The sequence below is a fragment of the Egretta garzetta genome, unplaced genomic scaffold (genome assembly GCF_000687185.1).
Source record: "Egretta garzetta isolate BGI_Z169 unplaced genomic scaffold, ASM68718v1 scaffold202, whole genome shotgun sequence".
Classification (NCBI taxonomy): Eukaryota; Metazoa; Chordata; class Aves; order Pelecaniformes; family Ardeidae; genus Egretta; species Egretta garzetta.
The window spans coordinates 997283-1011580 of NW_009258891.1; the positions used below are offsets into that span (position 1 = coordinate 997283).

The 14298-nt window shown below is 43.5% G+C and overlaps 1 protein-coding gene across 1 annotated transcript in view; it reads right to left on the reverse strand.

Annotated features, from left to right (window-relative positions):
* Positions 1-14298, reverse strand: part of KDM5B (lysine demethylase 5B) — a 48281-nt gene that overhangs the window by 14656 nt on the left and 19327 nt on the right. Inside the window, exons 12-19 of the mRNA XM_035889742.1 lie at positions 11861-12023; positions 10724-10843; positions 8869-9063; positions 8278-8459; positions 7512-7636; positions 7005-7155; positions 3173-3287; positions 891-1246 (exon numbers count right to left, since the gene is read on the reverse strand). Coding sequence (XP_035745635.1) covers positions 891-1246; positions 3173-3287; positions 7005-7155; positions 7512-7636; positions 8278-8459; positions 8869-9063; positions 10724-10843; positions 11861-12023 — 1407 coding nt within the window. The remainder of the gene's footprint in view (positions 1-890; positions 1247-3172; positions 3288-7004; positions 7156-7511; positions 7637-8277; positions 8460-8868; positions 9064-10723; positions 10844-11860; positions 12024-14298) is intronic.

Below are 14298 nucleotides of genomic sequence, written 5' to 3' on the forward strand. Positions count from 1 at the left end.
GGTGAGCCTGCTTGAGCAGGGGGGTGGCACTGGGTGAGCTCCTGAGGGCCCTTCCAGCCCCTGCCAGTCTGGGATTCTGTGAAGAGTGGAGATGGCTCTTCCGTATTTCAGAATTTGATTCTCATGTTTTAGAAAGTACAAACTCAACTGCATCTCTACTTTGGAGGGTAAACCCAAACTTATTCAGTTCTGTGCTCTATGAAGTTACCATTTTAAAATACTATGGTACTAATGAGTAAGGAACACTCAAATGCTTGTGTAATTGCAAGGCTGAGGGAAAAGTTTAAAAAATAAAAAAATAAAAAGATCAGGAATCCCGAGGGAAGAAGCCTTGCATACAAGTTTGTGCCACCTTTGTAAACTTTAAGACGACTGTGCGGGATCCCCCTTTTTACTTTATAAATCAGAAGGTCAAAGCAACAACCAACAAAATTTTTCTCACTAAGGATGTATTTGGCTTATTTCCTTCTCCCCCTGCACCAACTTGTCTGGAAAAGTCTCCTCGATGTTAGAAACAGTCCATATAATAAAATTTTACCAGTTGGTGATATATACCCAAGCTCCATGTGGACATGCATCCTCCAGCCTGACACTGGGGGACAGAAGGAGGTAGAAAGGAAGAGGTGTCCTATAACCCTTCCTTGGGGTGAAAGGAGAACTTGCACAACGATAGTGGAGCACCACAAGCGCTGCAAATCAACACCAACATTTAAAATTGCTCGGTCACTCATCCCCCTTCTCCATCCGTTTCCTTTCTGGATGGCACAAGTTTTGCCTTCATGTTGTGAACCAGATGAACAAAAGGGAGCCCCTTCAGAAGCAAGGCCAACTATTTCCATCTTAAACAGCTCATGGATCTACAAAATGCAACACTAAGATTTAGCTTCTACCTGGCCTTTATCAGATTTCTGGCTTTGTCATCCCAGTGTTCCGATACAGTAAGGAGCTCTTGCAGCTTCGCCATTGCTTTCTCAACCGCTGGGTAGGGAGCGAGTCCAACACCTGAGTCTATAAGACGTCTCATATCATCTAGAGTAAGAGAGTTTTGGTCTGAGGAAGCCAGTTGCACATCCTCGAGCCAGCGTGCCTGTTCCAGGCGTATCCGCAGTTCAGCCAGTTGGGGCAGATCAACATCAAAGTCAAAGCTGACATCCAACAGCTCCTGAAGTTCTGCAGCACTAGGCATTTCTACAGAAAGGAGTTTTTGGCTTTGCTGTTGAAAAGCTTCCACACGATCAAGAAGATCCTGAAATACACAAATGCAACAATAAATCAGAAACCCAACATCAAATCTCTTAAACATTTAAGTGCGAGCCTCCTGGCAAATACCATGCTGCAACGCATGCAACGTGCATGGTGAATTATCATGACATTTGGAACACTTAAACAGCAACACACAGCGTATATATCGGCATCTCCTCATACAGAATGTGTCCACCAGCTTGAGGATCACAGAGCATGGGAATTCCACTCCGAAGTCCTTTGAACTAGGAGGCAGGTGTCAAAAAGAAGTCTCAAGAAGTGTTTTCTGGTTTTGTTCTGGAATGATTAAGGTGGCTGAAGAACAGCAAGGTGAAGATTAAGAAGGCTTTGAAGAAAGGTGGGAAGCGCATGGAGCTTCTGGGGTCCATTTCTGCTGCACTGTTGAGGTTTTTGAGCTGAACACACACTCCCAGTAAGCCACAAGCATTTTACTCCTTCATGCAGTGCAACACCTCTCTCTCCATATGTTCAACAGCTAATTACCCCCAAAAGGTAAATCTGCGGCTGTTTGCACTTCCCCCAGGATAATGGACAGTTAGGCAGAGTAACCTCACTGCGAAGGCTGCAATCAGTGTCCAGCCACCCTGCCCAATGCTTCTAGTACGGGCTGAAATGCTACTGCAGCACTAAGTTCTTCCTTCACAGCTGACAACCTGGTATTTTGCCAGTGAGGTGGTTTGCCAGGGCAGGCAACCTCACCCAGAATGGAATAAAGCCTTCTTAGAGGTACATTAAATTGTGACCCTGTCCCCACTAACTGTTGGTCACTTATATTAGCAGCTGAATTTGAATGACTACATATAATGTAGGATTGTTGAGAATGATATAAAAGAATACCCCGACCATATGTGTTTGATATTTCCCTGTTCAAGAATGCCAGATGGAGAAGAACTGTTTGCATGTCTGGCATTTCTAAACTTCTGCTTTTTAAATAGCCAGATAACTTACAGAGTTATAATGCTGTAAACAAATAACTGTAAATAGGATTACATAAAATCTGATTCACTCATTCCAGACCTGATAAAGCTTCCAAAGCAACACTCAAAGCTGGGTTGAATTGGTCTATTTGGATTCAAAGTCACACGACACTGTCTGGCCTCTCAGCCTTGCGTGGACACTTAAGCCTTGGTTCAGGAGCTGGGCGCTGCATCTCCCGGTTACAAGAGTCCCAAACGAGCAAAGCCATTTGCCTTCAAGACAAGAACTGCAGCTGCCCAGAATTTATGTTCTTTTTTTTTTTATTACCCCTCAGTGTGATACACAACATTTTGGCAAATTCTGAGTCGCTTTCAACGTGTCTGAGGGCTGCTCATCAGGTGAGCACCAGCTGATGCTCATGGGAGACCAAGCGATCTGCCTCACCGCCAGCAGCAGGTACTCTGCTAGCACACGCACGGAGGTAGCAGCCTAGGCTGGTGGCTCTGCCTTGGGTTACCGGTGTCGTTTCCCGAGACGTGGGTGGGCAGTGCAAGGAGGCATCTCATTACAAGACCAGGAGAAAGCTGATTCCGGGTTAACAAGGAAGGGAAGCGATGTGAACGGCAGAACCGTCACGCAGAGCGTCATGGAGTTCTGAATGTTCTCAGCTAAACCTGGCCTCGCTCTTAAGATGAGACACTATGGTTACCTGACCTCAAACGTTTGATCTGTAGTGCCCCAGGTCATCCTGCTGCTTCTCTTGCATTACTGCATACAACATTGACATTTTGATTCCCTACGAAGCATAAAAATCTACCGGCTACGAGCACCAGCAGGGCAGAGAGCTCTGTTCTCAAGCAGCTCGTGCACAGGTTACCCAGGCCTGCCAGTTTAAAGGTTGGAGTAAAGAGTAGGATAGGAGATTAATGTGGTGCAAATACATCCCTGTGACAAATGCTCGTGTTCCTTCCCCCAGAATTTTCCAAGTTACCTTCAGTAGCGGCGTCTGGCTGAGGACGCAGGGCAGAGCATACAGCTGCCTCACGAACAACCGCAGCTCGTTCACAGTCAGCTGATTTTGACACTTCCCTCCTCCGGAGCGGTACCTGCAATTATACACAATTCAACTTATAACAGAATCAACAATAATAAAATCTAAACTTCGCAAAAATCTGCTTAGCATTTCTTGTAAGTCAAACTTACTCACAAATACCAGAATATTCAAAAGCACCCAAGCAGCCTCGGGCTCTGCGTACATGGGAAAGCTTCAGTTCCCTATAGCAGAATACGCTATTGTTGAAAATAGTCCTTCATATTAAATACTATTCTGGAACAGCTACCCAGCCTTGGAAGAGCACTGCTTATTATGGAATAAAACTAGGCTTTTTTCCAGAACACAAAGCAATTGTGGATAAACCATTCAGTTCTGTTGCAATAGCTATTGTAGCACGCTCTCCCCATGCCCATACCAAAAGAGAACAAATCCCAGTTCTGAATGGGTTTTATATTAAATCCTCTGCACGCTGAAATCATCATTTTCATTTTTATCTAAAAGCTTTGTATCAAATGAGTGGCTTATAAGTGTTAACAAATTGGCCAATATTAAAAACCTCTCTAAACTCAAGCCAATATCAACCAGGTCTGAGAACCCTGAACAGAAAAGGAAAGAAATCTCTTACAATGCTGGCTCCAATTTAATCCACAATACGTCATTTAAACAAAAGAGGAAAACAACATCCCAGCAGGATATGCCAGCATGAGTGGAATGCGAACCCTATAAAATAAATTCTAATTTAGCATTCTGTGTTAAAAATAGGTATTCTTAAAGGATATGCAAGATCACACTGGGAGTTCCAAAATCCACAGTAAACTGAACAATAACATGGATTCAAAGTCTCAGATACAACACAAGCTGGTTTGTAGTCTACAGTGTTTCACTATTTTGTGTGGAAGTTCTGCAGTATCTTCCAGGAAAAGGCACAAGTTTACATATACATACATATTTATTTATTTTTGACATATGCACACACACGTATATACAGACCTAAACTGCAAAACTGGCTGTCAGGAGATGGTTTTGATAACCAGAAATTACATGAGCTTAAAAAAAAAATCCTTCACTGAAGAAAAGCCGACGTCCATCCAGGGTTATTAAGCAGAAAGATCTCCGAGCACAAGGTCTCTGAACTCTTGGACCCTCTGAGAAGCAGAAAAGGTGCCACGAGGTCTGGTGAAGGAGGGGGATGGATAGCGGGAACATCCCTTCGTACTTGCCCTGCTGCTGCACCCTTCCCTTCCAGTATCCCCTACATGCCTGCGCCAGAGAGGAACTGGGCTACACCGTCCTTCGGCCAGACTCTGATGGGTGTTCGCAGAATCATCTTCCAAACAGCGTCTGTTCGGGCCGCTTAATCACCCATCACCGCACGAACCAAAGGAAACAGGGCAGTATGGCCCCTCTGCATTTCTTCAGGAACCCCAGAGAAGACGATGAGTGAGAGCCCCAGGATTTACTCTCAGAGAATATTTATCATCTACCTTGGTCTCCTCTCTCCAGGAACCGTTGTGTATTCTGTACAGGAGGAAATCCTTGAGCATCACTGACTACCATGAGCAGGGATAACCTTTCCAGTCTATTGCATGGCTCTTCTGAACTGAGGATCAGAACAAAATGCTCAGTCCGTAAAGGAAAGTCTGCCAGAAGTATGAAACAAGCTGTAGGCAGAACTCCCAACCCTTCGTAACCAACACGTGGCAGTCAGCGCGAAGGCCGCCCAACGTTCTGCGGATTTGCGAGCTTCACATAGATGAAACTGTATTCGATATAGCATGTATTAAGATTTTAAGCAGATTGTTCCCTTCTTTTTAATCTTCCTACAGAGGTTATGAGCACTCCCCGCTTCAACCTTTTAAGGAAAAAAATAAAATCCATCAACATGGTTTTTTGAACTCTAATCACGAAGACACGCAACCGGACTTTTCCCAGAAATATGCCACAAAAAGCTCAAAGGAGAAATGCTGAGAGAAGGGCTAAAAACACTTTGAAGCAAACGAGAAATGCAATCCAAGCACTGCCTTGGTCCTGTGCAGCGCAACACCGGGAGGATTATTCATCGCAGTCTGTGATGCTGAAGGAGCTGGCAAGCACAGCTGCAAGAAAGGCTGATGCGCTATCACGGAGACAAAAGAGACCCAGTCACAGAGATGAAGATAAAAATTGCTCCCTGCTCTTTCCAGGCCAAGCAAAGTCAGGTACGTGTTAAGAGCAGGGAAGACCCTTGGAAGAGCTCATCTGGCACAGAAGGGCTGGGAAGGGCCTGGCTGCTGCTCCAAGTTCATCATCAGGAGGCAAATACCAAGGATGGGAGAACACATGGACTGGGAATGCCAGAACGAGAAGAGATGGCTCAACACTAAGTGAAGGAGGAGATTAGAAGTGGATAAATCCTTTGATAACCATGCCATGAATCTCTGGGTTGGAAATTACCTATCTGGAAGAAATCATGTCTGCTGGAGTGCTGAATTTTTCATTTCCTGTTGTAGTATTTTTTATGTTGCTGTGACAGAGGCTTCATCCTCTTGTGTTTGTAAGACAGCAAAGCTGAACTTTTATCAAGTTCTTGCTACAAAGACTTACACAAGGATGACTAGGAAAGGAAATCGCAGCTACAAAAATAACATCTAAATAGTAGTTGAACATTTTGCTGCCAAAGTCCTTCGAGGTCAGCCTTTGAAGTACTGCAAGAACAGAGAGTGATGAGCTACAAGATACCCGGAGGCAGGCGACGCGCAGAAACCACACACACGCAGTTACACCAGCACAAAGCGCAACTGCTCTGACAAACACCACATTCTTCAAACCAGGTGAAACCTGTCCAGATGGAGAGAGAGAGAGAGAATCAGTTTTTCCCCCTCAGGTATTTCATGCTATTAAGACTGTTGGACTTGAGCAATGTTGTCCTCGACATATATAAATCCAAGGTTTTCTTACAAACCTATCATCCCATGAGACTAGATACAGCCACTGGAAGTCTGGGTGGAGAATCTGCAACAGAACATTCTCCAGAAGACTGGTGATCCCCAATGTGGGGGGCTAGTACAGCCCAAAGCAAAGGGCTAGTGCAGCCCAACACGAAGGGCTAGTACATCGATACAGTCACAAAACCGATGCAATGAGGAGGCCTGGCCCTGTCCCTCTGGATCTTCTGATTCCTTTCAACTCATTTCAGACCTGGAAGTGCCAGCAGGACCAGGCACCCAGACATCCAGTTCAAAAAGAATGAATTACCCAAGCACTGCCCTATCTTCAAATTCCTCGAGCAAATAACCTGTCTAAAAGATTTAATGTAAGTGCTGCCAAAGAAAGAGCAAGTAATTTTCAGAGACTTCACGCAGTATTCCCATCATCATCAGCTCAGGAAGTTAAACCACTTTATTTTTCCACAAAGCATGAAGTGTAATGAATATAATGATGTATGCACCACTGACAGATCTTTGGTCCCCGTGGCACAAAGACAAGTGGACTGTATCTTGTTGGGTGTTGCTTTGTCTGTAAATACCACACCAATTTCTCCTTTTGGGGAACGTTAGAGTGAATTTACTGCCCAACTGTCAAACAGAGAGGAAGAAGAGATTGAAAGCTCAGGATGTTTAACTTATTACAGGCAGGAAAGGTGAATCTCCCTGTGAGAGATGGCTCTCTTGAGAAGACACAAAGATTGCTTTCATTTTTAAGTCTTAGGGAACACCGGCATCTATCACGGCCCACTGGCCTCTGTCTTCAGTGGCTCAGTTTTGTGGCAAACACATACAGGAACATTTACCTGGTTTGTCTTTTGCCATTAAGAAGCTGCTGTGCAACTGAGGCACATTTCTCTGCATCCTGCGTGACGAGCCTGAGGTGTCGCAGTAGATCGTTGTCTGGAAACTTTTTCATTTCTGATTCTTCTATCAAAGCCTTAAAACTGATGAGACCTTTTGGGAAAGATACTGAGTTAACACAAGTCCCCCTTTGTGATGGATTTTAAATGGCAAGGCCGAATAACACAACACATTAAATATTTTTCTATTTCAAGTGCAGTTATATTTTGTGTCAGAATTATTTACAATCTTCTCACGCAGAGGAAGAAAATTACCTCTATCCCAGCTGAAACCAGGACAAGCGTAATTTCTGGGACTATAACAGCTAAAGTATTTACTTTAAAACATGAAATTATATAGGATTTCCTTTGGTTGTCACATAAGACAAAAGTTGCTAAGTTTCAGAAACCAAAACCTGAAAAAATAGCCATTTAAAATTAGGGGTTGTAGACAAAAGGTAAGATACTTACTTCTTTTATTGTTAATTTTTGCCTCCAGGGCTTCGTTAACGTTGGAAGCCCATTCGTTGTATGATTCTGCTCGCATCTTCAGTGCGTTCATCATTGGGTAGAGTTCCTCCAGGGTATAGCGGTACCTACAAGGAGCACAGAATTCAAACTTTTCAGAAAGAAAACGGGGGGGGGGGGGGGGGGGGGGGGGAGGAGGGGAGAGATGTGTTGGGTCTCTACAACACAGAAATGATCTACGATGCACCCAGGGTTATGCAATTAAGACACAGAACCACACCAGGTTCCTCCTAAGACAATTCCAACATTGCATTGCTTCAAAAAGCAATCCCAACATCACAACTGAGCAACTGTGAATTGTCTTCAGACAAGCTACATTCATGCAGGACAAAGATAAAACAAACAACAAGAAAGGAAAGATGACAACGGGAAGGGAAGCTGACAAAAGCAAGAAAATATTACTCAGCAAGGACTGGATGTAAGGGACGATGACCTTGTTGCTAGAAATAAAAAAGCAAATCAACTTATCCAGCAATTTTTGCCACTACAGAGCAAGAAGAGCTGAACGCTGAAAAGAAAGAGTCTTTGTATAGGAGCACAAAAAAGGCACTTTGTTTTGAGGGCACTGCGTATGCAAAGGACTGAGAGGAGCAGAATCCAGAGACCAGCACCACTGACAAACCAGAGTGGGCATTAGATTGTCAAACCACAGCATCTACACGTAGGATAAATACCTCCAGAACAGTATTTTTTGCTGTCTAAAGCTTACCCCAGTTTATATTTGTAGGTGGGACAGGAACAGAGATCCTCAACATGGTACAAGCAGACCAGTAATCCGGGTTTACATGGACAATAAACGGCAGACATGAAACAGGTGGTTTTACACTTCAAGCACTGGCGCTCGTCGTCAGGGAACAGCTCAAAGGCCACTCTCTCCGAGTCAGTCACTCCCTGCGAAAGAGCATGTTGCATCACTTCAAGATCTAATGAAGAGGTGATTATTCCAAGCTAAAACATCAGAAGCTAAGTTTATCAAAGGAATAATGAAGTTCAGAAATAAGATATTAAAACCAGGTAGACAGAAATCTTGGTTAATGAAAAATCAGCTTTTCCAACTAAATTAGTAGAAGAACAAACATTACTTTAAAAGAGACATTCTGAACAATATTAAAGGGCAGATGCTAAAACAAGATGCACAATAAATCGTTCTTTAGCCAAGCAGTCCTCTGAAATCAACAGGGCTACTCAGGAAGGAACTAAGGGCTCTAAGCCGTTGACAGCCCAGGACAACCCCAGCACGTCTTCACACCACTGTTTCAACAGTTCCTTCCTTCTCATAATATTATTTCCTACCACTCACCAGTTTATCAAGCTTCTCATGCAACCTCTTCTCATCTTCAATCATAATAGCCATGTCTTTCTGCACCGTAGATGCTACCACAACATCAAGAACATCTGCTTTGGAAGCCATTTTACAGATCATCTCGTCATGAGAAAACACACAGTAGCGGTTTAGCAGGCGGTAATGTTCCACACACTGGCGACCCAACGGTAGCTGCATTGAAAAACATTATATAAATGAAGAGTTCATTTTGCAAATTACATTAAGAGACTTTTTATGCTACTAACCAAAAACTATGCAAATGAAAGGCCAAGACAAATCCTAGCAACAACATTCATAATTCAGAATGGAGAAACTAGAGAGATCAAGACCCTGAGTTCTTGTAAAGCAGGACTGCTCCTAACTCCTTTACGGTGGACACAGTGCGTTTCCCCTGTGAACCCGGCTAAAAGACTTGCATCCACCATCTGAAAGAGACCATAATTAGGGGTAACTAAATGATTAAATCACAGCAGGCTCAGGAAGACCCAAGCCAAAAATACACAGAGGCTTGGAAGCGTCAAAGGGAAGAGTAAGGATGCCCTGGCAGAGGCAGGTTGCAGGGCACACTGAACCTTCTTCTCAAATGATATGGCCATTTTCTGTAGGACACAAACTGTGCTGTAGCATGAGAAACTGCCGACTCCATGAACCACTGAAGTGACTGATTCATTACGAGCTGGGCAGGTTACTCAGAGCTTTATTTTAAGGCTGTCGGTGGCCAGGCGGATAGTGATGCTCAGGTTACAATGAGGTTACGTGTTAGAGTCCAGGATGAAACCCATGGAAGGACAAGAGTAAACTGAAGCAAAACCAACCAATATGCAAACCCAGTCACAGTGCAGAAAGCTGTCTTCCAATTTCAGTCATCAGTCATCTCCTACTTCTAAGTGACGTTTTTTAAATCTAGCAACATTTTTGGATGGGCTACATTTATAAATAGCCAAGATCTTTTTTTTGGGGGGAAAAAAAAAATCGGGAGGAGTAATCTGAAGTATCAGCAGCTTCAAAGGGTCTTTCTGAGATCAGGCAACACTGAGTCCAAGAGATCTGCTGGGAAGGAGAAATGAGTACTAGTAACTTTGGAGCAACTATCCTCCATTTGCTTTCATTTAAAAAAGACAAAACACTTAATAAATTACAACAACCTAATAACTGCCATGTGTGCCTATCTCTGTTGCTTCAATGAGCTGAGTGAAGCGCACTGGGAATAAAGTACTGGTCTGCAAGCCTTCTGTTTGAACATTAAAACTTTCTGTTCCCTTCTCATTATTCTTCCTTAAAAACCTACAGCACCTCTGCTGTCCAAGGGGATGGACTCATATCAGATCCAATTCTTCTTACTATTTTTCCCCTAGAGGACTATCAAAGTCTTTAACCGTTCTTAATGTGTGTTAAACACATCATCCCATTTACTCACAGAAGTTAAAAGCAGAAAAGAAGTCCAAGTCGGCTTTGCTTCTCAGCTGCAGAAAGCACCTCTTAGAGAATTCCCAGTGCAATAAACAGAAAAAAATCATTCCAGCTCTTGACAATTAGCATGGAATTTGGGGACACAAAAGGAGTAGACTCGAGCAGCACTGGTGCTTCTCAGTTCTAGGCACACAGAGAACCTTGCCTACCTCCAGCCCTAATGTGTTATTTCAGACTGAACCTTAGGAACCAGAGTTTCCTACCTAAAAGAAATACCTTCAGCAAAATATTATGTGTCCAGTAACAGGCTCCTTCTCATCTGTGGCCTAGATTTGTGCATCAACAGTAAATTAGAGCTGTACGTCAACTAGGAACAACTTTGGACCTGCATACTTGATGAAAACCTGGTTCTGGAACATACCCAATCAACCGTGCAGAAGTTCACAGCTTCAGCAAAATTGAAACCCTGATTGAAGCCGCTGTGATAAGCTCTTGGAAAGGTGATCACGAATTCTCCAGCACACTGATTGGTTCGATAAACCTAGGAGAAAAGACAGACAAGCATTAGGGCAAACCCAAACAGAAATGAAAGCTCTGAAGAGAATATGGATTTCCAATTCCTAAAAACTTCTATGACGACTTTGGACAGTTTTAAAACATAACTCCAAGAATTGCAACTGTTATTTGGTAACTTATCCTATAAAACCCTAGCAAGCAGCGGGGTTTCATTCAGCCATGCCATTCTGAGCCATTTTAACTCAGTCGTCTGAGCCCTTTGCACTTTGCCAGCTCTGTTGACAATTACAGAGGTGAAGCACGGGCAAGGCTCTCCAACGCGTAGCTGAAGGGGAAGGGAAATTTGGAACCTACTCTAAAGTTCATACTGCTGTAAATCTAGTACTTGTGGCGCTAGACAATCCGCAGGAGAGCGGGCAGGTCTTCCCGCATCTCTCAATTTTGGAGTCTGTCACAGCATAGTAGACACCACAAATTTTTGCCACTTTTTCCAGATTTTCCTTTAAGTCCCAAGGTCAGCTCGTCAAAAGCTAATTAAGTTGTAAAGGGACATAATTCCCATGAATAATCTAGTATGGAATATGATGGAAACTGATGAAAAATGTTTTTAAATACCTAAGAACTTATCCAGGAAAAATAAGAGGATGTGGATGACAAATACAGGAAGAATGGGGTTTGGCCCCTTGCCAGAAACTCTATGCCAAAAAAAAAAAAAATGGTGTCTGATTAGACAGACATAGGAAGAGCTCCTGCCATCATTTCAAAGGTTGAGACTAAACTTTCCAGCTGAGATACAGAAATAGAAATATCCCAAGGTGGATCTCCAGAGAAGAGTTTGCCAAGCAATTCCAAAAGCAATGATTCCATTGCCCATCTGTTCATACTGGCACATTATAGTAGACAAGGAAGATACAACACACATGGAAACTACCACATCATCTCTGTAATAAAAGTGGCTTCAATTATCAGTTTTGGAGTAGAATTCAGTGCAAATTAAAGAGGGTTGGGTTTGGGGGAGTAGCACAGGAGTCCAACAACATACAGGCACTCCGTGGGCCATCAAAGTATTCGGGTTCATTATGGTGACAAGTTGGTGCAAGAGATCTGGCTGAGATTCAAATAGCTCTGGAGCAAGCTTCTTCATTACATCCTCCAGCTGTTCAGCTGCATACCCTGGGGCTCCATACCACGTTTTAGGCTCCCCCCTGCAAGATTATTAAAAAAAGTTAAATATAAGCAATCTTGTAAGTTACATTTTTAGTCTTCTGCTTTAAAATACACCATGTCAAAAGAAGGGTACATCACCAGGAAGGAATGCAAGTACCTTCCCGGATCTTCACATTTTATGCAGGTCCCTCCTCCAGACCTAAGTTTTTAACTGCCTACGTTTCTGAGCACATACTTAAAATATTCGGGGGGGGGGAGGGGGGGGGAAAGACTGAAGAAGTCCTCAGTGAAGTTCTGCCGATTCCAGCACAACTTAAAAACATAAGCTGTTTGTCTTTTATACCATGAACACAAACTCCCTCCTGGTTCTACCAACCAAAGCCAGTTCTTTTTGTCTTGTGCGTAATTGCCATAAAAGCAACATATAGTAAGCAGAAAATAAACTTCCAAATTATGCAAAAGACATCAAGAAAAAAAACCCAATCCATATCCAGAGTAGGAATAACAAACTTTTAGCAACAGCTTAACGCAAGCCAGTTGAGAAAATTAAGGTTATGCAGATGTGTACCAGTAGATCGCTTCAGGTTTACAATGAAGCTGGCTCACTGCAGCACAAGGATGGAAATGCCTTCCAATCCCTCATAAGGAATGATGCTAGAAAAGGTGTTTAGAAAAGAAGGTAACAGAAAATCACCTCCTCCTAAGACTCCTGAAGAGCTGACAGTGTAAAGCTGACCCAACAGTGTTGTGTTCTTCCATAAATCATGAAGCAATTGGGAGGATTCCAGAAGAAAAGCGTGAAGTATGACTGAAGAAGCACATCCCTCATACCTAGGAATTTATTCCTGTTCTCAAACAGCACCTCTGCCATGGTGAAGAGGACAGGTAGCGGGAGGGACTGGGGAAGGGCAGCTACATCAGTACCACAGGGAGTAGCACAAGCAGAGGTGTTACACGACTATGCAGGCTTGGACCTGGCCATCATCTTGAGGCTATTCTATGAATTCATGAAGACCAGCCACAGATGCAGTGAAAAACTACACTGTGTCCTGACCCGATACTGGGTTAGTCAAGAAATCTGCTCCTTGATGCGTGTCAGTGCCGAGGAGTGGATGACAGCAGTTATGAACTACGCTAAACTTGGACAAAGATACTGGTGTTGGGGATCTGCGGACTTTGGGAGAACAGATAATGGAGAAAGGTACAACTCTAACATATACTAAGGTGTCAGCCTTATGAAGGCAGCAAGCTGCAGAAGAGATAAAGGTGATGGTTCTTTCTGCACTGCTACCTGACAGGTCCACGTTCCTGCCTTTAGAAAGAGTAGCATCAGTGATGGTAATTCTTCCTCTGACCAGGACTGAGGTCTTATTTATTTATTTGCAAGCACCCTTAGAAGCAAAGATTTGGGTTTTCTCCTTTTACCATTTCAAGAATTAACACAAGATTTAGAGTCATGCAGGAAAACTATTGCCTTCAACCCTGTGAAAGGTCTGCTGCTGTAGCCTGCTTCGACTGTCTGCTTAAAACCCTGGACCAGGATACAAGCAGATGGGAACACAATGTGCACGTGCCAACAGTAGCACTTCACAAGAACAAGTCCTGCCTCCTGAAGTCTTTTCAGAGTTTGGAGCATTGTCTCTTCAGCAGCAGGTCATTAAGACTGACTCCTCTGGCCCAGAACAGTATTACCCTCCAATACACATTGCTCTCGAATTGGCTAAAAACCCCAGCTATAAACCTCTAAGCTGAATGGAAATACAGAAGAACATCTGCAAATAAAAGAAAAGGCATCAAGGACATTCATGCTGGAGGAGAACTAGATAAAGCAGGGAGGGCTGCTTCCACATGTCTGCGAATGTACGTATGTGTGTGTGCACTTACACGCCTTTCTGGCCTTGACTGCAAACACCGGTGCAATTTGGGACAAATTACGCAGCACATAAAGCCACCCCACCAGCAGCGAGGGAAGCTCTCCTAGGAGAAATGAAGTTTCTACTGCAAACAGAAAAACTCCTCTCCTCCCCAGTGTTTCCAGTCTGATTGAAGACTCAGACAAAAAACAGAGAAGCAACAAATAACAAGGAAGATCATTTTTACCACGTAATCTCGAGCACTCATTTACTCAGCCTCACTCAAACATTTGTTTTAGTAACGTCAAGTCCTAAGAAAGCAAATGAAGTCATGGACAGCTTGGACTGCGCTGCAGCAGCTGCTGGTTCAAGGAGCAGCAACTGAGTAAGTGACCAAGATGACGGCCTACTGACTAGTAGCTGGGCTGTGGTTTTACCAGTCTGCTGGAATATTTACGTG